Source organism: Haliotis cracherodii, unplaced genomic scaffold (genome assembly GCF_022045235.1).
Source record: "Haliotis cracherodii isolate W230 unplaced genomic scaffold, xgHalCrac1.p SCAF_6, whole genome shotgun sequence".
NCBI classification, from domain to species: Eukaryota; Metazoa; Mollusca; class Gastropoda; order Lepetellida; family Haliotidae; genus Haliotis; species Haliotis cracherodii.
Window position 1 is genome coordinate 20,395,526 of NW_027266319.1, and position 24,087 is coordinate 20,419,612.

The 24,087-nt window shown below is 40.9% G+C and overlaps 1 protein-coding gene across 1 annotated transcript in view; it reads right to left on the minus strand.

Moving 5' to 3' along the window:
* Positions 1-23,534, minus strand: part of LOC139446807 (YY1-associated factor 2-like) — a 41,439-nt gene extending 17,905 nt beyond the window's left edge. Inside the window, exons 1-2 of the mRNA XM_071228139.1 lie at positions 23,437-23,534; positions 23,118-23,243 (exon numbers count right to left, since the gene is read on the minus strand). Of these exons, the coding sequence (XP_071084240.1) occupies positions 23,118-23,243; positions 23,437-23,462 (152 nt within the window). The 5' untranslated portion in view covers positions 23,463-23,534. The remainder of the gene's footprint in view (positions 1-23,117; positions 23,244-23,436) is intronic.
* Between the last annotated feature and the right edge of the window lie 553 nt (positions 23,535-24,087).

Genomic DNA, 24,087 nt, shown 5'->3' on the forward strand with positions numbered 1-24,087 from the left:
AACAAGTTCAGCACTTAATTTCATATGATGTATATGGCTACATTTATTTATCCAATCTGAGAAGGTTTTCCAAAATACTTGTACAAGTTCACATTCCCAAAAGATGTGTACAATAGTTTCATCATAACATTTGCAAAAAGAAAAAAGAGTAGTATCAGAAATATTCATTTTAAACAACAAAGAATTAGTTGCAAGTATTCTATGTATGATTAAGCTTTAGAAGGCTTAATACAAATAATATTCCAATTCAATTTTCCAAACTGTAACTCCCACTTTTCCTATTACCAGAATTTTAATAAAAAGATCAAATTGCGTACTTCAATTCAGATTTGTTGACTGGTATTTCCGGTGTTACGTGATTGCGAAGATCAGCTGATAATGTTTTCTGAGATGGGGGTAAACGTTGTGTCATTGGAAAACTTGAGTTTATTAAAAAAGTTAGTAAATTTTGGGAGCCATGCTTTACCGTGCGCTATAACCGTGTTACCGCTATATTGAAGAGCGCAATAACGAGGGAACACTGTATGTATTTACATCAGATTTAGTTCCGTTCATAAAAGGTTTGGAGTGACCAGTAACAAAATACAATGAGTGAGTGAGTGAGTGAGTGAGTGAGTGAGTGAGTGAGTGTTCCAGTTATATGACGAGGGAAACCCAAAGTGATGCAAGTCTTATATGTTTACCACTTAGCATGAGCATGGTGCTGGCAAACCAAGCATAATTTGGGTTAACCAGGATTCGAACCCACAATAATAGGTTTCTGGCATGCAACTCTGTACAGGGAATGATTATTGCTTAAGGCTGCATCAGCAATCTTCGAGCTGTTTGATGGCAGACTGTAAATAATTTAGTCTGGATCAGACAATCCAGTGACTGACATCATGAGCATCGATCCACTCCATTGGGATACGATGACATGCATCAACCAAGTCAAAGAGTCTGACCACCAGATCCTGTTATTCGGCTCTAACAACAAGCAGTCGCCTTTTAGGGGAATCATGGGTTACTGAAGACCTATTCTAGCCCGGATCTCCACAGGTCGTCACCCTATACTGACCAGAAATAAATTGCACTGAGAGTTTCTCTGGACGGGTCATTCTGTAACCAGAGAAAAACCAGATTGCAATGTCCAGGCTGGTCAGTCTGTCTGTGCCCAGGGCTGGAGAGAAACCAGAACACACTAGCCTGGCTGGTCAGCCCGTGTTCCAGGCTGCAGGAAACAAGACACATTGCACTACCCTGGGAATACTGGAGTGCTGAATTTTCACAACAGCCAAATTTATTTAATTTCCCAAACTAGACGTCACATTCTGTAAAGCTCAGAACACATATTGTCTGCTAATCCTGTTAATCTCCTAATGTTGGTGTTGCTTTCGGTTAATCAGTCCAGAGAAAGCCCAGGCATACTGAGATGTGTCCAGTGTTACAAATTAAGGTGAGTCTTGGTGTCCTTCAAGTTGGATCATGTAGTATTAAGGTCGAGGAATACCTAACTCTTTATCTTAACATTAAGGCTTTGACCAGTGAGACTTTCACTCTTAATTTTGAATCATGGTGTGCCTATCCAAAATATTTTTTAATAGTAACAGTTGTTTCGGAAAACTCAAGATTGTTCTATAATACTGACTGGATGAATGATTTAGTCTCTTTAAGACTCATCATCTTATCACACCCCTAAGTCCATACTTGTGAAGAAAAAAGCCTGTGTTAATAGCAGTCAATACTATTCTCTTAGTTAGGAGAGTTATATACCCTGGCTGATATGATCAATTAACCAGGGTTCTATACACATGACAATATTACAGCTATATTTATAAGATCTAACACATAAACACTGTTTCTTATACTCCACTGTGATATATAGTTTAATTATATATACAAGAGCTGCATACACTGCTGTTATTACTACACTTAGATTTACAAGAGCTGCATACACTGCTGTTAATACTCAACTGTGATATATATGAGCTGCATACACTGCTGTTATTACTACACTTAGATTTACAAGAACTGCTTTTTTACAGTTTGTGTTGGGAAATCAACTGAAATTTTACAACTGATCTTAGTCTAAAATGTTGACTTCAAAAAATCAATATTTGGTGGCCCATTGGTTCAAGTTGAATCTACTCACAATTTGCGGGTTAGCATTCCAGAACTCATATTTATGATAAAATTCTAAGACCTGTGACACTTCCCTTCCACACTTATGATACACCATGACTACTGGAACACTGTTCAAAGCTACAGTAAACCAACTGTGTACAATTCACTGCACAATATCCCTTCACACATATTACTATGTGTAAACCCTACACAGCCGATGATTTTTTCTTCAAACAATGCCTCTTCAGGACACTTTGATGACTGAGGGGGTAGTGAGGTGGCCCAGTGGTAAAAGCATTCACTCTTCACGCCAAAGACTCAGGTTCAATTTGCATAGGTACAATGTGTGAATTATTTCTTCAAACGATGCATCTTCAGCACATTTTAATGACTGAAGGGGTAGTGAGGTGGCCCAGTGGTAAAAGCATTCACTCTTCACGCCAAAGACTCAGGTTCAATTTGCATGGGTACAATGTGTGAAGCCCATTTCTGGCGTTCCCCCCACCATGATATTGCTTGCAATAACTAAAAGCGCCGTAAAAGCATACTTACTCACTCCGATGCCTGAAGCAGGTCAACAGGTGGTTTAAGCTGGAGCCAGATGCAACCCACACCCTGTGATGCAGCTTCTGGCAATGACCTAATGATGGCCAATGACTACACCAGCAAGGTGTGGGGCAACTCAAATGTCAAATGATCCTGTGCCGGGAAGGTTACCTGTACCCAGAGAAACACAACACGGCCATGTTTGTTGTGACTAGCCACCAGGTGAGTTGCTGTTTTGTTGGAATCATATGACTGATGATTACTAGCTGGCCATGTTGTCTGGTGTGTATCATACCATGGCCTTGGCCTTCTTACAGCATCTGGTCCCAAGAAGGCCAGTCATCTGATTCAGCTAGTGAAACACCTCAATCTACCATTTCCCAACTTTGTATAGGACTACTTCCCCAATTCTGTATCTCACTTTTCTCCCTGATCAACAATGATTTGTTTTGTTTTGTTTCTTTGTTTGTTGTTTAAAGCCGCACTCAGCAATATTCCAGCTATATGACGGCGGTCTGTAAATAATCGATTCTGGACCAGACAATTCAGTGATTGACAGCATGAGCATCGATCCACGCATTTGGGATTGATGACATGTATCAACCAAGTCAGAGAGCCTGACCACCTAATCCAGTTAGTCGCCTTTTACAACAAGCAAAGTAGCCTTTTATGACAAGTATGGGTTGCTGAAGACCTATTCTACCCCGGATCTTCACGGGTCTGATCAACCATGAAGGCAAAGTATTCATTTCCATTTGTTTAGAACAAATTATTTTTTGCAAAACAATCTCAGTGCCTAATGCCCCTCACCACCACAAACAAACAAAGGATAACAAATGGTCGGTCCTGAAATAATCAAATCATGGACAGGTGAGCCAGTAGGTGATATCATGAGCATCAATGCACCCCATGAGCCCCAATGGCACTCAATCAGGTAGGTCACACATTGGTACCACCCTACTAATACTAAACAAGTGGATAATATCATGAGCATCAATATACAGCATCACGTTTACTGGCAGTCAATCCAAGGTCACGCATCCTATCGACACTAAACAAGTGGGTGAAATCATGAGCATCAAAACGCAGCATCAAGTTCAATGGCACTCAATCAAGGAAGGTCACACATTGGCACCACCCTATTGATACTAAACAAGTGGATAATATCATGAGCATCGATCCATGCCATCAGATCCAATGGCACTCTATCAGGTAGGTCACACAGGTACCACCCTATTGATACTAAACAAGTGGGTGATATCATGAGCATCAATCCACGCCATTAGTTGCAATGATACTCAATCAGGTAGGTCACACATTGGTACCACCCTATCGACACTAAACAAGTGGGTGAAATCATTAGCATCAAAACGCAGCATCAAGTTCAATGGCACTCAATCAAGGAAGGTCACACAATGGTACCACCCTATTGATACTAAACAAGTGGGTGATATCAAGAGCATCAATCCATGCCATTATTTGTAATGGTACTCAATCAGGTAGATCACACATTGGTACCACCCTATCGATACTAAACAAGTGGATAATATCATGAACATAAATACATTCCATCAGGTCCAATGGCACTCAGTCAGGTAGGTCAAACATTGGTATCACCCTACCATAATTAGTCCCCTTAATCACAAGCAAGGGGCACTAGGGTCCTATTTACTAAGGGCCTATTCCCTCCCCGGGCCCCACGGGACACCAACCAGCATGTGGCGATGTGGTCCCTTGATTCATCATGGTACAAGTACAGTTATGACCTGAAGGTATGTGAGGTGTTGATCCCCTGTTCTGCTGGGTGATTGTCCTAATAAATAACAGGGATTAACACCAGTGACAAGTCCAGGCCATAACTTAAACATGGAAATAAGCCTAACAGACAAAACATTCACCTTGCTGGTTTGATTGATTGTTGTTTAACGCCGCACTCAGCAATGTTCCAGCTATATGACGGCGGTTTGTAAATAATCAAGTCTGGACCAGACAATCCAGAGATTGACATCATGAGCACTGATTCATGCAATTTGGATCGATGACAAGCATCAACCAAGTCAGCGAGTCTGACGACCCCATCCTGTTAGTCGCCTCTTACAACAAGCACAGTCGCCTTTCATGGCAAGCATGGGTTGCTGAAGACCTATTCTACCCCGGATCTTCACGGGTACGACAAGCATGGGTTGCTAAAGACCTATTCTACCCCGGATCTTCACAGGGAACGGCAAGCATGGGTTGCTGGGGATCCATTCTATCCCAAATCCCCATTGGGAAGTTCTTGTAGAAGATACAAGAACTTGTTTTTTCATAATGACCCTTACAAGAGTAATTATTGTATAGCAATGTTCAATGTAAAACATAACTGGAAAAGGCTATTTTGAATCTGCAATCTCATTCGCACAACGTCGGCAGCATTAGAAACTAACAGTTTTAGTCCACTAGATAACATACAACAAACCCCTTAAAATGGCAAATTTCTTCTAGTCCTTTTCATATCTTAACTTTTGGGCAGTTTGGCAAGGTCTACAGGACTAGTGCCAATTTCTAACGCTGCGTAGGTAATTATATTCAAGAGCCTTGGTATTTCTATCCAAGTCTACAAGGGTTTTTGAATAATGACTCCAAGGTGATATACTTCAAAGTGATTCAGGCTTGGGGTCAATGTTTCCTTTGACAGGTTTACTGACAAAGTCTGTCTTCCTGTCCTGACATAGAATGTAATATAGCACCTACAGGGTAATGGAAACAAACGGCCATCATAATAAACTACCTTTGCTCAATATGAGTTTTCCTTTAGCTGTCAATGCCCTCAGGTTGTTTAGCTTTGGATATCACTCTAATCCCGTTATTGTTCATCACAGTTTGTTAAATTGATATTGCCGACTGCAGGCGAGAAATTAACATACGCCATCTTCATCAAAATACAGCTACATACGAGTTTATTGCTCAGAAAAGGATTATTTTTTCATATCACCTAATCATTTTCTCCTTGTAGCAATGGTAAGTGATAATCACATATTATACTTTCATCACATGAGAGACTTTGATGTTAAACTGACAAACATACTGGCGTCCATTGTTCAATCAGGCGAAAGATTTCAATGTGGGTGATTTTCACTCCGTCAGACATGGTGGCTGTGACAAGGTCATTAACACATGGCCTTTTTGACCAGACCAGCGTGGCTCATGCACGACCACCTCCGCACCTTCATCCTTCCCCAGAACAACAGCCAACAACCTGCCGGTGGTGGTTCTCACTACCCACTCTAATGTCACAGCCATTGCTCTTTCTCTCAGCTGGTGGGGTCCCCGGCCTTCTACCCCTGCTGTTTAATGTAGTCCATCAAGGCTCGCACTCCAGAAGCCATCATGGAAAAAGAGACTTTTGAACATTAAATAAGTGAAATATATTGACGTTCTAGAAGCAAAGAGGATGAACAGGAGTATAATGAGAGGAGGGCACAGTTTCAGCTTTCATCACTTCAACATGGAGTCAGATCTTAACCAAGAGACTAGCTGATTTTTTCTCAGATTATCACTATACCTATGTTGAACAATTAAATTATCGCAAATACCTCCATCAAGCTCTTTGCAAATAAAGACGCTGATTTTGCCATGAAGATTACATTTTTACATACATGTTGAACCACATCTTAAATCTAATTTGTATTTTGGATAACTGTATGGTGATTACTTAGGTTTTTACAGAGACCACCAGAAAAGACTTTGGGAGATTGTAGGGAAGATGCTATTATCAAATTCAATTAGCTCTAATATTTGAAGCTGCAGCAGGGCACTAACCTCACTTCTAAAACAGTACTACTTTCAGCATTCCCTCTTAGTGGAGGGCTTCACAGGAGCGTGTGTGGAACGGGAAGTGCTGACTCGTCAACAACGGCGAGAAGATAAAGTTTGGTGAATCGCACACAATAAAGTTATCTTGTGTCTCATAAAAACAAATGAATGTTCATAGACCCAAAAAACTTATGAAACCTATTTTCTTAAGGTCTCATGAACAAGAACATAATGAGTGGGTGAGTGAGTGAGTGAGTGAGTGAGTGAGTGAGTGAGTGGGTATGTGGGTGAGTGAGTGAGTGAGTGAGTGAGTGAGTGAGTGAGTGGGTGGGTGGGTGAGTGAGTGAGTGAGTGAGTGAGTGAGTGGGTGGGTGGATATGTGGGTGGGTATGTGGGTGGGTGAGTGAGTGAGTGAGTGAGTGAGTGAGTGGTTGTGTGAGTGAGTGAGTGGGTGGTTGTGTGAGGGAGGGTGTGTGTGTGTGTGTGTGTGGGGGGGGGGGGGGGGGGGGGGGGGGGGTTGGGTGAGTGAGTGAGTGCTGCTTGTAGCCATGTTTCATCGACATTACAGTGGGGGACACCAGAACCGGGCTTCACTCATTGTACCCATGTGAGGAATTCAACCAGGTGTTATGAGCTATGTTTTAACAACTAGGTCATCTCCGTGTATATCATGGAAAGTTACTATCCTCAACATTGCTACTAATAAAAACCACACAAACACAAATAAAATCACCCCTAAGTGATTAAAAGTCTTGTAACATGTTTGACAGAAAAGCTGCTCACATGGGTGGTTGCGGTGTGTTGCCTGGCTGATTGTGTCATCAGACCCCCGCGGATAATTGCCCATGCTCTGTTTCGGGATCCATTACTTAAGTCAAATATTGCTGGCTGTAGCCTAAAATAACATCACTTTCTTCTACTAATCACTGGATTGTCTGCTCCAGATTCAATTATTTACAGGTGGTCGTCCTACAGCTGGAGTACTGCTGAGTGTGGCATTAAACAACACAGAAACAAATCCTACTTCTTATACAACACAAAATCAGGTCTGTATTTCTTTACCTCATTTCGGTGCACTATCTATCAGGTGTGTAGACATTCACGGATTAATCTAGACCAAGTCTGCAGCAAATGCCTTTAAAAATTACCTGATATGAACTAATAATTTTCCAGTTCATGTTTATGATATGTATAACTAATAAGAAAATAATGACCTTGTCGCGAGAGTCTGTACTTCACTGATGTAACGACCAATAAATAGGAACAGGTTTCAAAGCTTAGTTTTACATTATTGCATGGACTACAATCTCAAAATATAATTTTAAAATACTGCTGATTTAAAGAAAAAGAGAACTTTTAAAAAATCTTCACAATTTAAAAACTGACAATCAAAGTTTGTTTAGTATAATTTTCATTTCATTATGCCCCTTGTATAGGGAGAATGGGTTAACTATAAATTGGTCCCCAGCAACCTATGCTTTGCTGAAAGAGGTGACTTGCTGGATCAAGTAGTCAAACTCGTAACTTGCTTGACTGAATGTCATCATAACCTACCATAGATCCTTGCTCATAATATCAATCACCGGATTGTTACAACCGGAATTGATTATAAAGATGCGGGGTAGAATAGGTCTTCAGCAACCCATGCTTGCCGTAAAAGGCGACTTTGCTTGTCGTAAGAGGCGACTCAAGGGATCGAGTGATCAGGCTCGCTGACTTGGTTCATGCATGTAATCGATCCCAATTGCGTAGATCGATGCGCATGTTGTCAATCAATGGATTGTCTGGTCAAGACTCGATTATTAAAAGACCGCCGTCATATAGCCGGAATATTGCTGAATGTGGCGATAAACAACAAACAACCAAAAAAACACTTGATTATAAGAGATTTTGCTAGACAGGGGCTTCTGTCTATTGGATAAAGTCGCAGACTGTTCGCTGGCCGTGGTCATTTCTGAGTGCACTGTCGAAACAGACACATTTTATTATGTTCATGAATCTAGCAGTAAACAATGTCAGCTTAACACATAGGGAACTCGTTACTATGGTATGACTATCTCCCAATACGCTCCGTATCGCAATATTTTTTCCATGATATATGTATCACGATACTTAATTCGCTGCACTTGGAATTGATGTGTATATTTCATAGGGCATAAAAAGTAGTACCGGGTAAGTTTAAAGGCTTGAAACTTCCTTAAGTTGGTCTCATATTTGAAACTAAATGGGTCACATTTCAATGACACTGGAGTGTCAATGTCAGTTAAAAAAGCCTAAAACAGAATTAACGTCATAAAACAATGTAGATGTAAAATAGATTAAAAATGATAAAATAGTTTCTTAAATGCATGTAGGACCCATTTTCTGATTTTGCCAACAAATTCATTCCATTGCTGTTTTTATGCTGTTCCAAGAGTGAAACGACATGAATCAATACAGGATTAAAATATGAATCATCTAAAAATATTATCGATGCACCAATGTACTGGTGAATCGTGACACCCCTACTAATTACACTGTCTAGACCATGACTGGAAATAATGAAGGTCAGTCCATGGACCAAGGCACTCTTTCATCCAACTCCACACACACACATGAAGATATTGAGATGGTCCCTTAATCACGTTAATGTTCGTGTAAAAAGACAAGTAGAGGAAATCACCACTTCCGCCCATCCCTGTCTGGGCAGCCTCAGACTTAATTCCCTCACCCCTGCACAGACACCCCCTGCCCCCCACAGCACCCCATCCCACCTGGCCTACCCCATCATCTGATAGTGAACATGTGTGTGATTAGATTATACACTGACCTCATCAGACAGTCATAATACATGTGCAAAGAGAAACGCAATAGCCACTCTTCCAATATAGTGACCTTGGGGGAATGTGTCAAAAGTGAAATTATTAAAAACATTGACTTCAACTCTGCCACCCAAGTCACAGAAGCATCGTCATAGGATGATGAGACAATGGGATGGTCTTGCAGGATTCAGAGTAAATGCCCCATCAAGAGATACAAATTTGTCTCATATTTTTTTCTTTTACGACTCTTTTACTAATACTTCAGTTTAACCATCACAAAGCATGAGCAAACAAACAAGTTGAGATAAAAATAGGAATGTCTTCTTCTCCCGTCCACTGTATTTTTTATAGGTTAGAAAAGTCAAATTATATATGACTACATACTGCAACAAAAAGCAGTTATTTCATAAAACTAGAACTAAAGGAATATGTAGCATAGCCTTTGGTAAATAACATAACAACCCAAATACTTGTCATACACAAATGAACAACTGTGTTCATTTCAGACTATATTTTGTCTAATCAAAATCACACCGAAAAAGACCTACCCCTGGGCCACACTTGTTTACCCCCAAACAGCTGGGTCAACCCTTGTCAACCCTGTAACCCTGTCTTTACCTCTGGACCACGCCTCCGCCACTCATGGTCTACTCCCTCCCCCAATCTAACCCAGGGCCACTCATGGGTACCCCCTCCTCCAATCTACTTCTGGGCCATCCGTGGTCAACTCCCACCCCCAATCTACCCCTGGGCCTCCCGTGGTCTACCCCCAACTCCAATCTACCCTGGGCCTCCCTTGGTCTACCCCCAACTCCAATCTACCCCTGGGCCTCCCTTGGTCTACCCCTTTTCCCAATCTACCCCTGGGCCACTCGTGGTCTACCCCCTCCCCACCTACCCCTGCACCACCCATGGTCTAGCCCCTCCCCACCTGCCCCTCCCCACCTACCCCTGGGCCACCAATGGTCTAGCCCCTCCCCCAATCTACTCCAGGGTCACTCATGGTCTACCCCCCTCCCCACCTACCCCTGGGCCACCCATGGTCTACCCCCTCCCCCAATCTACCCCTGGGCCACTCATGGTGTACTCTTACCCCTGGGCCACTCATTGTCTACCCCTCCCCAAATCTACCCCTGGGCCACCCATGGTCTACCCCCCAACTCTGTTAAAGCTGTTTTCTGACATTCAGAGCAATTCATTACCACCCGACACGACAGTTACACACTACACAGCCACAACACGAGACATATGTTTCTATCTAGACTTACACAAGTCTCTTAGGTAATAATTTATAAGTTATAAGTTTGAATCATAATTTTTAGATTACATAAATATTAAGAACATGTTGTCCCTGGTGTCTGTCTGCTTATCTATCACTGGCCTATTGTAAGGATAGAATTACTATACACCCATGGAACTAATTATTCAGTACAGCCTAGTTTCAATCATCTGTTGTATGATGTGACTGCCAGTGTATAAAACAAGTGGTTATCTATCAAACAGAACTTCTGACTCTCTTCTCAGTGTTCTCCATTCTGGTGCTCTCTCACTAACAATTTAATACCAAAAGCATTTTATTTTACCACTGAAAGTGTTTTAATGTCCTTTTTTTATTGGCATAAGTCAGCCGGGGGTGTTGCTGTACACGTCGTAGATGTCTGAATGATGTATGCTGTCACTATACGGACGACAGTGTCAACTATTACCATACCCCACGTCCACACGGAACACCATTTTACGCAAGTAGCACACACCATTTCCTTGTTCAGGCAGCGTAAGTCATACATCAGGGTGACCTCAAGACCTTACACAAAAGATGGTACACTAGAGGATAAATAGTGTCAGGTAACCCTATACACATGGAAAAAAGAAAAGCACTACTCACTTCATATTTTGATACAAAATAGACATTTCTAAAACATATCCTGTGCTGTTTTCTTTATAAAGCACATTTGGTTTGGTTTTCAAAGTTTGTTGTTGTTTTACGCAGCACTCATCAATATTCCAGCTATATGACGGCGGTCTGTAAATAATCGAGTCTGGACCAGACAATCCAGTGTTTGACATCATGAGCATCGATCTACACAGTTAAGTGTGTGAGTGAGTGAGTGAGTATGGTTTTATGCTGGTTTTACACCACTTTTAGCAATATTCCAGCAATATCATGGCGGGGGACACCAGAAATGGGCTTCACACATTGTACCCATGTCAGGAATCGAACCCGGGTCTTTGGCATTTCCACGCAATTGTTTTCAAAGTGACATACTCATATTGACATAAAGAACCAATTTTCTAATGACATATTTTGTAGCTGTTGACTACCCTTTTGACCGCATGCTAAGACCCAGTACTAGCAACCATCTGGAGAAACTGTTCTTGAAACTTCTCGTCCTGACTTTTCAGCAAGTACCGTATTCGACGTAATAAGCGCCCACGGCGATATTCGCTAATAAATTGGCCAGTGAACAATCTTAATTAGCACCCCTTCCAATTGATCAATGTACACAAGACTTATATATTCGCTTAAAATACACACTCATCTGTTATATGCATTCTTAATTATGGGCAATTAAATGCTGGGAAAATATAACTGTCATACATAAACATTTCAGGCCGTCAGCATTAACCACGAAATTTACCTTTTAACTTTGTTTTTTTCCACTAAAATAATATTCTAATAAGAGCCTCCTATTTCTAATTTTGAGAGCGCCCTGGGCGCTTATTACGTCGAATACGGTATCATGAGATCTGATATTTATCATAACTAGATCAATTCCATATGTAGATACTTGCTACTTTATTGCTATATATTGTAATAACAGTGACTGAGCTGTGATGAGTACAGACAGATAGTTGATACAAGATGAAATGTGTTACATAAATGTGACAGCATACAGGCAACATTTCCACAGGCCTGTAAACTCCCAGGAGTGGTGAGATCACGTGTCATCAGTCCCTCTGCTGGCTGGAGATTTGCTGTGGGGGAGCCCGGAGAGGAACATGATTAATTGAGGTATAATCCTTCATGATAATAACCCCATATTTGTATATTTTATGACAAGGAGGGTTGATTCCTGATGACATATTACTCAGATTCTAGAAATTGTTGGGATGAAACAAATGTTCTCTGTCCATATAATGTTTTATTTCAATTCGGGAATTTGTACTGACATTTGCTGCAGACTTGGGGCTAATATCAGCCTCTGAGTAGGTCTAGATAAATAACTACAACCATAATTTACAAAACTACATTAATCTCTAAATTTGGAGGCCAGGTCTTATGTAATATTAATTAAATTTGATGTACAATGGACGACTGATTGCACCTAACTGATGCCTCTGATGTGCTCTACTGATGCCTGGATGTGCAATTTTGCTGCCTAGGTGTGCCATATTGATGCCTGTGTGTGCCATATTGATGCCTGTGTGTGCCATATCGATGCCTGTGTGTGCCATATTGATGCCTGTGTGTGCCATATTGATGCCTGTGTGTGCCATATTGATGCCTGTGTGTGCCATATTGATGCCTGTATGTGCCATATTGATGCCTGTGTGTGCCATATTGATGCCTGTGTGTGCCATATTGATGCCTGTGTGTGCCATATTGATGCCTGTGTGTGCCATATTGATGCCTGTGTGTGCCATATTGATGCCTGTATGTGCCATATCGATGCCTGTGTGTGCCACATCAATGCCTGTGTGTGCCATATTGATGCCTGTGTGTGCCATATTGATGCCTGTGTGTGCCATATCGATGCCTGTGTGTGCCATATTGATGCCTGTGTGTGCCATATCGATGCCTGTGTGTGCCATATTGATGCCTGTGTGTGCCATATTGATGCCTGTGTGTGCCATATTGATGCCTGTGTGTGCCATATTGATGCCTGTATGTGCCATATTGATGCCTGTGTGTGCCATATTGATGCCTGTGTGTGCCATATTGATGCCTGTGTGTGCCATATTGATGCCTGTGTGTGCCATATTGATGCCTGGGTGTGCCATATTGATGCCTGTATGTGCTCCTCCAATGCATGTGTGTTCGACTGATGCCTGGGTGTGCTCTATTGATGCCTGTGTGTGCTCTATTGATGCCTGTGTGCTCTATTGCTGCCTGTGTGTGCTCTATTGCTGCCTGGGTGTGCTCTATTGATGCCTGTGTGTGCCATATTGATGCCTGTGTGTGCCATATTGATGCCTGTATGTGCTCCTCCAATGCATGTGTGTTCGACTGATGCCTGTGTGTGTTCGACTGATGCCTGTGTGTGCTCTATTGATGCCTGTGTGTGCTCTATTGATGCCTGTGTGTGCTCTATTGCTGCCTGTGTGTGCTCTATTGCTGCCTGTGTGTGCTAGCTGCCTGGGTGTGCTCTATTGCTGCCTGTGTGTGCTCTATTGATGCCTGTGTGTGCTCTATTGATGCCTGGGTGTGCCATATTGATGCCTGTATGTGCTCCTCCAATGCATGTGTGTTCGACTGATGCCTGTGTGTGTTCGACTGATGCCTGTGTGTGCTCTATTGATGCCTGTGTGTGCTCTATTGATGCCTGTGTGTGCTCTATTGCTGCCTGTGTGTGCTCTATTGATGCCTGTGTGTGCTCTATTGCTGCCTGGGTGTGCTCTATTGCTGCCTGGGTGTGCTCTATTGCTGCCTGTGTGTGCTAGCTGCCTGTGTGTGCTCCTGTGTGTGCTCTATTGCTGCCTGTGTGTGCTCTATTGATGACTGGATGTGCTCTATTGATGCCTGGGTGTGTTATACTGATGCCTGTGTGTGCTCTACTGATGCCTGTGTGCTCTATTGCTGCCTGGGTGTGCTCTATTGTTGCCTGGGTGTGCTCTATTGTTGCCTGTGTGCTCTATTGATGCCTGGGTGTGCTCTATTGCTGCCTGGGTGTGCTCTATTGCTGCCTGGGTGCACTCCAATGATGTCAGAGAGTGTTCTGGTGAAGTCTGAAGATTAATGGCACTCTAGCTCATGCCTGAAGTACACCACTTAAAGCCGTTTCCATAGCGTCCAAACGCACTCTATTGATGCAACTTCACAGATGCCTAAATAGTCCGCTTGTGCTTCATCTTAAGGATACATAAAATCTTATGAAATTAGTTCTGAAAGAAAATGTTTTTTCTTCCCCCTAATTATTGATGTAAAAAAGGTACTTGCAATGATTTGATGAGACTTCTGGTTCAACATGAAAGAAGGTATCTTAACTTCTGTGGACTAGACAGAGATGAAAATCCCCTAGCCCGCATATTTCAATTTACAACTCTGCGAAGTGGGTGGGAGGGGTTTCACTCAGTAATCAGATAGAAAATAAATCTGTTTCGACAAACTGCCACGCAATATTAAATGGGGTCTCTCTGAACTACCACCTGCCGAGTAATTCACTATTCACAGGCGATACTCTAACTCTTCATGAAATAAAACGTCATCTTGTCTCACAGTCCTGCATCAACGTCTATGCTTGACATATCACTGAGATTAACCCCATGCATGGTGTTATGAAATATTATCTTATCAAATTGTAAACACCAAAAACATTGTATCTACTCACAATTTTTTTGATTAAGTGGAATTACATTGATTTTCTTGAGTTCGTTTTTCGACATATATTATAAAAACTCTTGGGTTTAAACTTGTCAAACTCAAGTCCACTAATCTAATTTAAGGTTACAGGAAGTGAACTAATCGTGAACTAAATCCCCTTTTCCGATCCCCTCACTACAACCCTCCTCCCCAGTATCTGTAGACAAATGGAGAACAAATCACAAGATAGATCAAACAAGTGTTACAGGAACATCTGGTGGCATAGAACTTCCGTACAACCTCTCACCCTCAACTCAACATGGACTGGCCCATACCACAGACCAGGTGATACCACAGTGGAACTGCAGGTTGGACAAGACAGCTGTAAGACACAAGCCATGCCTGCAGTTCTGTAGGGTGCTGCAGTTTGGCGGACTATCCCAGGAAACGTGATCTGCCCACGGTGCTGATTACCGTTTTCTCCTGTTGTTTCTGTCAGCTGCCATTAAGGTGAAGGAGACATTTAGCCTTGCTGCAGAGTTCAATGGGTGTGACCAGACCACAACATGAGGATGCTACCCACATCAAGGTGCTCCAGTGTTACACAGTACACAGGGAGAGGTTCCTCGGACAATGCCCTGCGACAGATCAAACTTTGCAATTTCTCCATGATACAAAATATCACTAGAGAAAATAATCAGATTCTTTTTATTTGACTTTTTTAGCGCTGTACTCTGCAATATTCCAGATATATCACAATGACCTGTAATTAATCAAAGCCTGGACAGACAAACCAGCAGTATTAGAAATTGGCAATAGTCCTGTAGTCCTTGCCAAACTGCCCAATAGTTAAGGTATCATAAGGACTGATAACAATTTCCTATTTGTAAGGCTTTTGCCATATGTCATCATTATAGTTTTGTTTGTTTGTTGTTTAATGCCGCACTCAGCAATATTCCAGCTTTATGACGGCGGTCTGTAAAATAATCGAGTCTAGACCAGACAATCCAGTGATTGACATCATGAGCATCGATCCACGCAATTGAGATCGATGACATGTATCAACCAAGTCCGCGAGCCTGACCTCCCGATCCGATTAGTTGCCTTTTACGACAAGCTTAGTCGCCTTTTACGGCAAGTATGGGTTGCTGAAGACCTATTCTACCCCGGAATCTTTACGGGTCTGTCATCATTATAAGGACTAGTGATTGATATACAAGCAATGATCCATGCTGTCTGGAAACAATAACACATAATTCACCAAGTCTGTGACCACTTGAACCAATAAATCCCCCTCTTTCATCCAGTATATTTCTTGGGGAATCCCAATGGGGTCAGTAATGAATGATATTTTTTTTCTTCTTTTGGTATGAATGACAAATGTAAATATTTCATCACGTAACAGGACATTACGGTATGGATTGCAATGTTCTAATTGCCTGGTTTAAGGTCACAAAACGTTACCATGGTTACCTGAAGGAACTGATACAGGGAAGATACTGTAAAACAGAAAATATGGACTGCAAAATGGGAGCTATTCATACTAATCTAATAATTCAAAAAGGAGTATTATGGATAACACCTTCTTTTACATACAGTCACAGTGCTTGAGAGCTACTTGGTCGTGAATGATGAATGAACAGGCCAAGTAGCCCTGAAACGGTGTGAATGTATATAATGAAGAAGTTTTTTCCACAATACTCCTTGTCAGTGTTTGTTTGACGCCACACTCAGCAATATTCCAGCTATAAGATGGCAGTCTGCAAATCATCTGGACCAGACATCCAGTGATTGATCGCATGACCACCCGATCACCTTAGTCTTACAACAATCATGGGTTGTTAAAGACCTATTCTTCACAGGTCTCCTTGTCAATGAAGGTTATTGCATCCAACTTCTAAATGGCTATCAAGACTCTCATTTTCTTAATTGTGCCATTCTTGATCTTACGACAGTTACAGCTAACTTATAAGTGAGTCAGTTGGGTTTAATGCTAAACCTTTGCAGGTCACTGATGCTGGTTCATCATGATGGAAGCTTTGGGATTTGACCCCCCCCCACACACACACACACACAAGATAAAAGCACAGCTAACGGGTAAGACTTTGTGCAGAAACATGTGACACCACTTTTAACAGCCCCTTGTACCATATCCAAGTTTATAACATTACAAATCTCTAAAATAAAACATAGTTGGAAGAAATAGCCCTTGTACCCATTTCCAAACTTATGATAACATTACAAATCTCTAAAATAAAAACATAGTTGGAAGAAACTAATATTTTCAAAACTTGATATTTGCATGTTGAATTTGAGATAAAGGGGCAGTTAGCAGTGTTTGAAATTAAATGGGGTCCACAAGTTTGCACAGATAGTATTTGAATCTCAGGAAGACCAATTCTACCCCGGAATCTTCACGGGTCCTGTACATTCAGATATTAAGTTCAAGATAATATGGTGTGAATCTGGACCAAAATGGTCTCGTGATTATGAACATTGTAACCACTTTATCAATGTTTTATTAATATCAATTTCTACGTAAAAATCTCATGACAAATTCCTTTAAAGCTCCAACTTCAGTATTCAGGAACAACATGTTCTCTTCTGAAATATCCACCAATCAAAATGTGTACTTTATAATACAAGCATCCGATTGGATGACGTTTCACCAGGTACTACTGACCACTGGTCAAGATAACCTTCCATGAAATGTATGGCTTTAAGTGGATCGTCTCATGTGACCACACAGGGTCTGTATCAAAATCCAATCAGCAACATAAGCATGATAAGAGTGCATGGAACATATACACCATGTCATAGGATGTAACTAAACACTGAATCTGTTGGCTATCCAGGCTCCTGAGTGTGAGGTGAGGTGAGGTAAATTGGGTCTTCATCATGTTCAAGATTATTGCACTTACATTACAACGTGTATGAATATGTACAGCCTAATGCCGGTTTTATAGTGCAAGCCCACTGAGATAAAATGTCTCACAGTCCCTGAACCATATTATATTCCCCATCGACCAGCCCTTACTGTAATGCTATAGTCCTAAATGAAGCAAGTCTAGATTTTCCACACGTTCAGGTTCTCAATCACTCATCTCACTGAGGCTCCTTTTGAATTTAAATGTAGTTATTTGTTTCTGTTAAAATTGTATATTTTCAGAGACTAAGTGTTCGTCTAACATGCTGCAAGTTAACCCCTCTCAGACACAGTGTACCGATTCTGAGCTGACCAGTCCTTGTTTTATCCTCTTAATGCAGAGCACCAGGAAGGGTAACAACAAGTGCCATATTTTGGGATGACGTGGGCACGGATCAAACCACCAGCCTTCCATTCTCCAGGCAAACACTCTATCCATATAGACCACGGAGGCAGGCTCCTGAGTGTGAATTGCAAATTTGTGTCACTTTAATGTAAGCTTATATTCTTTTTCTGTGAGTATAATTCTACATGGGGGCCAATCATTTGGCATGGGGGGGGGGGGGGGGGGGGGGGTTCCTTATGTTAAAGATATAATAGTTTATCCAACACATATTCATCCATCACTGCTTCAAGACTTGAGGTTTGTTCCTTTAGTATTTAAGTCTAGGATCCACCTAAACCTTAACTTCTAACATTAGTGTTATGAAAACTGAGTCCGGACCGAGCGTGCCCAAGAAAAGCGCTGATCTTGCTGCTTCTTCAGGTAATGGAAATGGCTGTTTGTTTGTTGACTTGTTCATGCTTGCTGAAGGAAGCTGATACTCGTGCAAATTGACACTGCAGTATTGTCACATCCAAATTGATCGGACATTTGTGAGGAAAGTCTTGGGCGATTCTGCCATTTGCATATACAACACGTGCAAGTTAAGACTTCACTTTTATGATGAAATAAGATCAAAGTGTCAATTGTGATTAACAGAAACCTTCACATAAATGACAGTTACATCATGTACATATATATCTTTCATTCTATTACATTTCTCCAGATGAAAGCATATAAAAAGGTCAACTTGTCTACTGCCACAAATTTCTGTTGGCTGCTTCAGTCAGGGCAGGACATGCTTACCATTTTCATGAACACCTGGTGCTATCACTGTTTTCAGTTATCCATTCAAATATTTTCACTGCTAATTCGCCTTACGCCCAATTGAATCTGTTTTAATGGATAACAGGTTAATCTGGTGTTGACGTTTTATATTTCCATCGCAAAATTGACACAATCCTTTCTATACGACCCCTCACTGAATAAATGATGTTGTACAGACAAATGTTAATTACCCCAGGTTTCTGTCAACAAGGCACTTGACCTTGAGACATACATACATCCTCCAGTGAATTAGAAAACATTTCCACCTATGAATGGCACTCAAATATATGACCAGCCTTCACACATATAAATTCAAACTTACAGACACATATATCTGACCTGGGAGTGTTACAAAACAACATGGAATCATGTACCAAATAACGCCAATTTGGGATTGTGGTTATGAAAACATCTTGCATCTTCAATTTCAAGCAATCAGATCTATCATCACCCTTGCCATACAAATGCAGACAGACTCCAATGAGTAACTTAAAAGCCGAGTTCATTCAAGACAATGGCATCACATCTATTTCAGTTATGGCACAAAAAATAATACTAATGGATCATTTGAAAAAGTCTCAAATTACATTTACAACCTGAAAATGCATTATAGTATCACATTAACATTCATTTAAGTGAGGAGCGTGCAACATTACAAAGCAAACTGCATCACAGTGTGTGTGCACTCACATGATCGCACAGTGAATGAGGCATCACTGCAAGGAGCTATGTTGCAGTATCTACATTTAAGAAGCTCTGTTTGATTGGTCCGTGTCACATATAAACAGTTTTTTGATTGGTTTATTGTTTATCTACGTGGATAGACCATTACCTATCGGGCCAAACAGCAAGTGTAACAGCAAGCCAAACAGCAAGTGTAACAGCAAGCCAAACAGCAAGTGTAACAGCAAGCCAAACAGCAAGTGTAACAGCAGGTGTAACAGCAAGCCAAACAGCAAGTGTAACAGCAGGTGTAAAAGCAAGCCAAACAGCAAGTGTAACAGCAGGTGTAAAAGCAAGCCAAACAGCAAGTGTAACAGCAAGCCAAACAGCAAGTGTAACAGCAAACCAAACAGCAAGTGTAACAGCAAGCCAAACAGCAAGTGTAACAGCAAGTGTAACAGCAAGTGTAACAGCAAGCCAAACAACAAGTGTAACAACAAGCCAAACAGCAAGTGTAACAGCAGGTGCAACAGCAGGTGTAACAGCAAGCCAAACAGCAAGTGTAACAGCAAGCCAATTAGCAAGTGTAACAGCAAGCCAAACAGCAAGTGTAACAGCAAGTGTAACAGCAAGTGTAACAGCAAGTGTAACAGCAAGTGTAACAGCAAGCCAAACAGCAAGTGTAACAGCAAGCCAATTAGCAAGTGTAACAGCAAGCCAATTAGCAAGTGTAACAGCAGGTGTAACAGCAAGCCAAACAGCAGGTGTAACAGCAAGCCAATTAGCAAGTGTAACAGCAAGCCAAACAGCAGGTGTAACATCAAGTGTGACAGCAAGTGTAACAGCAATCCAAACAGCAGGTGCAACAACAAGCTAAACAGAATGTGTAACAGCAAGATGGTGGCAACTCTGCTCCCACAAGGGATTAAAAATTGTCCCAAACTAATCACTTATTCAAAGAGAAGAGGTTGGCTTTATTTCCTTAGTCTCCAGCAAATGTCCATAAAAACTAAAAATTGGTTCCCCCATTCAACTTTAACAGTAATAACTAATGTTATGGTTTTGTTCAGGTGACTTGTATTAACACCACTTTTAACAGTATTCTTGTTATATCCCGGCGTGTCAGCTTAATGTGGGAGGAAAGCCCGAAGTGATGCAGCTCTGAGACGTTTACCATTGGTGAAACGCACAAGCACGGGTATGGTGCTGACAAACCTAGAAACATAATCGGGGGGAAATCGGGATTTTAATTCACAATCATAGGTTTCTGGCATGCCTAAGGGATGCCTAAGACGACTGGGCCACCCGTGCCCCTAAACAATTTTAGCAAAATAATAACATTTTTCCCAAATTGCATGCAAACGGCACTTAGTTTTGCATACTAGATTAACTTGACCAACCATTCTGAAAAGACTACCAAGTAGTATACGGCTATCCTATTGAAAGTGATCCTGCCTTTTTTTAAAAGGACCCCATTATCAATGACCAGATGGACCAAAGGGCCCTTCCTTCATGTCAACTAGCATGAACCCTGCCACTGATTGGACCTTGCAGATAATCAGCATTTTACACATAAAATGGTAAACCAAGACATTAGAAAGGTTTGGTCTTATAATCAATTATCTTTTTCAGCCTGTTGACAATACATGTAACTGAGTCACGTCAATATATTTACAAGCATTAACCCATGCAGCCAACAAGAAGAAACACCTCCTTCAATTTTCATCTGCACAAGAATTGTCAAGACTGATAAGTGATCAGTAAAATGAAGGCTGCAATATCTAAAATCTGATCAGAACAGCGTTAGATTTGAGCCTATTGATCGTAACATGTTCAAAGGACTGATTTCCGTCAACTGTCCCATGCAGTTATTTATGATGAAGTTTTTTGTTGGGGACTTGTCACAAGAAAGATCAGAAACTCACTCAAAGTTTAACAGCTTGCAGTAAAATCAGAGCTAAATATACATAAATACTTCAATCAGGGGATTATGCATTGTTCAATAAAGTCAAATATGCCCAACATCCAACACATTGGCTTTCATGTAATGTACAATTCTTAAGCAGTCAGCACTGTGTGAGAGTGGTGTCCCCTTTCTTTTGTCACGGGGCATAGGCTGGTTTAACACCGGCCCGTTCAGAAAGATCCACATAGGATGAATGGTGTAGGGGCTGATGTAGAGGTATGTGAAGAGTATGGAGGCAGAGATGTCCAATTGTAAACACCAAATAAACCCAAATATTCCACAACTCAATTTGAGACTAATGGTCCATCAGGTTACGATGGCATGTAGTCATCCAAGTCACCATGTCAGACCACCTAATTCATTAGGTTGACCAGCACAGATTGCTGAGGACCAATTCTAACCTGGAGTCCCCACAGGGATACTCATAATTAATAGACAATCACACATAAACAATAGAATTGTTCAGTAACAAGAAAACGGTAACAATAATAAATGTAAACAAAATATCGAAAATGGTTGGCAAAAGGTGCAGGTCTATAATGACCACCTACTACTGCCATTATAGTATGTGAGAAGTTATAATTGCAATCCTATCATGAGTTGTTGGCTTATCACAATAAGAGTTTTGAAGTTAGTACCCTCTGTGTGACTATGTATCCCAAGCTAATGGCAGAGTATATTTTTCCAAGTTGACCTCCGCTGAGGTGGGGTAAATGGAAATTTGTCAAAATGTCATTGACTAATACAAGTCAGTTGTCTTATGCGAGAGGTAAGATAATGCATCGGTAACTACACTATAATGAGGCATTTAATCAACGTTATCCAGCAGGAGAAGAAATGCTTAAAGTGATACATGTTCATATTTGATTTTCAACATTTGACTGCTTAAAAGAAACATACTGTCATACATACATACAGTTTAGAATTATGAAATGTGGCAAGTTTCTAACAATCACTGATCAATGTTACCTGCATATCAACTGATCATTTTGGACATCTAAACCATGTAGGAATAGTGTATTGTAATCAATTTCATGGATATGTAAAACTATCTACAGGACGCCCTGGAGGCAAATGTTCATTCATTTCAATGACACTATAGTAACTAGCAAAGAAACATTTCTTCATTCAAACAGTTTAATGCCATCATAGAAGTGTGAAAAAATCAACTAAAGTACTATAGATGAAAATTCTAACTTAACATGTGGTTACACTACAAATGTTAATATATGTGAAAATAATTATTTTATTTAGACACCAGTTTTGGAACTCACAAAACTTGAGCTGTTGAAAATAATAAAATGCAGTATTTTACTCAGATTGATATACGAAATCTTAATATAATCTTACAGGGAGGGCAATCACTACCATCAATTGTAACATCTATATGTAGGTCAGATTAGTCAGAAGATATGGGTAAGTAGGTCACACTGTCTAGATCAGCTGGTAAGATGTTGTTGGCATAGACTGCCTACCTGATGTAAACAATAGTAAAATACGGTTTCTGTTCACCCTCCTAAAAGACAATACACTCATAATGACGTACGTTCTCACTTGGTAGGTGTTTAGAAGGTTTGTGATACAGACATTGTTTATGTTAACGACACGGGAACACGCGACGGCCGTAATACCATCAAACGCCTTACCTGGTAGAAGTACCTTTCCGGACATCGCACATTTCACACTTATAGGCTTCGGGGGAGTTTTTGTACGTGCAAACACTGCAGTCCCAGAATCCTTCGTCTGGGGCAGACTTAGACTGGCGTTTTGATCTGCAAGACCATGGGACATTGTTTATAATGATTGTCAACAGACGCAAGTTATTTTCATTCGCGAGGTCAACCATGGTTTATATATAGGGAACAAAACCAACGCGATGCGATATTGTTATCGGTGTTTTAGTGACTTTAGAAATATACTTCGACGTTGTAATTTGGCAGAAGTATAATTGAAGATCTGGGCTACCTGCTTGAGCTCCGTTTTTCCTCCATGGAGGCTTCGATTTGCTTATTTCAAACAAAATTTCTTTCAGTATACAACCAAGCCGTCTCAGTTCCGTCCAAGATGGCGGACAGAGTCAGCACGTGACCCTTTTCAACCAATCACCATCTTTATTTACAGGCTTGACGGCAACGTCATATCGCGCGAAATACTATTTCACGAACGGGCACCTGCTCACTTTATTCTGGCCAAAGTTTAATTTTCAGTTTCTTTGATAAGTATTTTCCCATATATGTTTCTATTTCTTCAGCACTGATTAAAATGAAGGGAAGATATTCTCTTAATGTCGTAGAGAACCCACACATAAAGATTTGATCACAAATGCCAACAACAACAGGGATCGTATCAAAACTATTTCTATCGTTGTATATATTTTATATAAAACTTCAATATAGAAGATATGATTATGAAAATAATAAACTCAAATTAGTTCAGGAGGCTGTTGATAATGTGGGACTTTGAAACCTTAAATACAATGTGATACCGGTGCTTGTTTGTTATATATTTTGACATGTCCCCTCCTAGTGGTATTTATATCATAATCTGCAGAAAACGACATCCCTGTTCACTGTGCCATATTCGACGTAAGTGTACAGCTTGTAGTGATATGTCCGG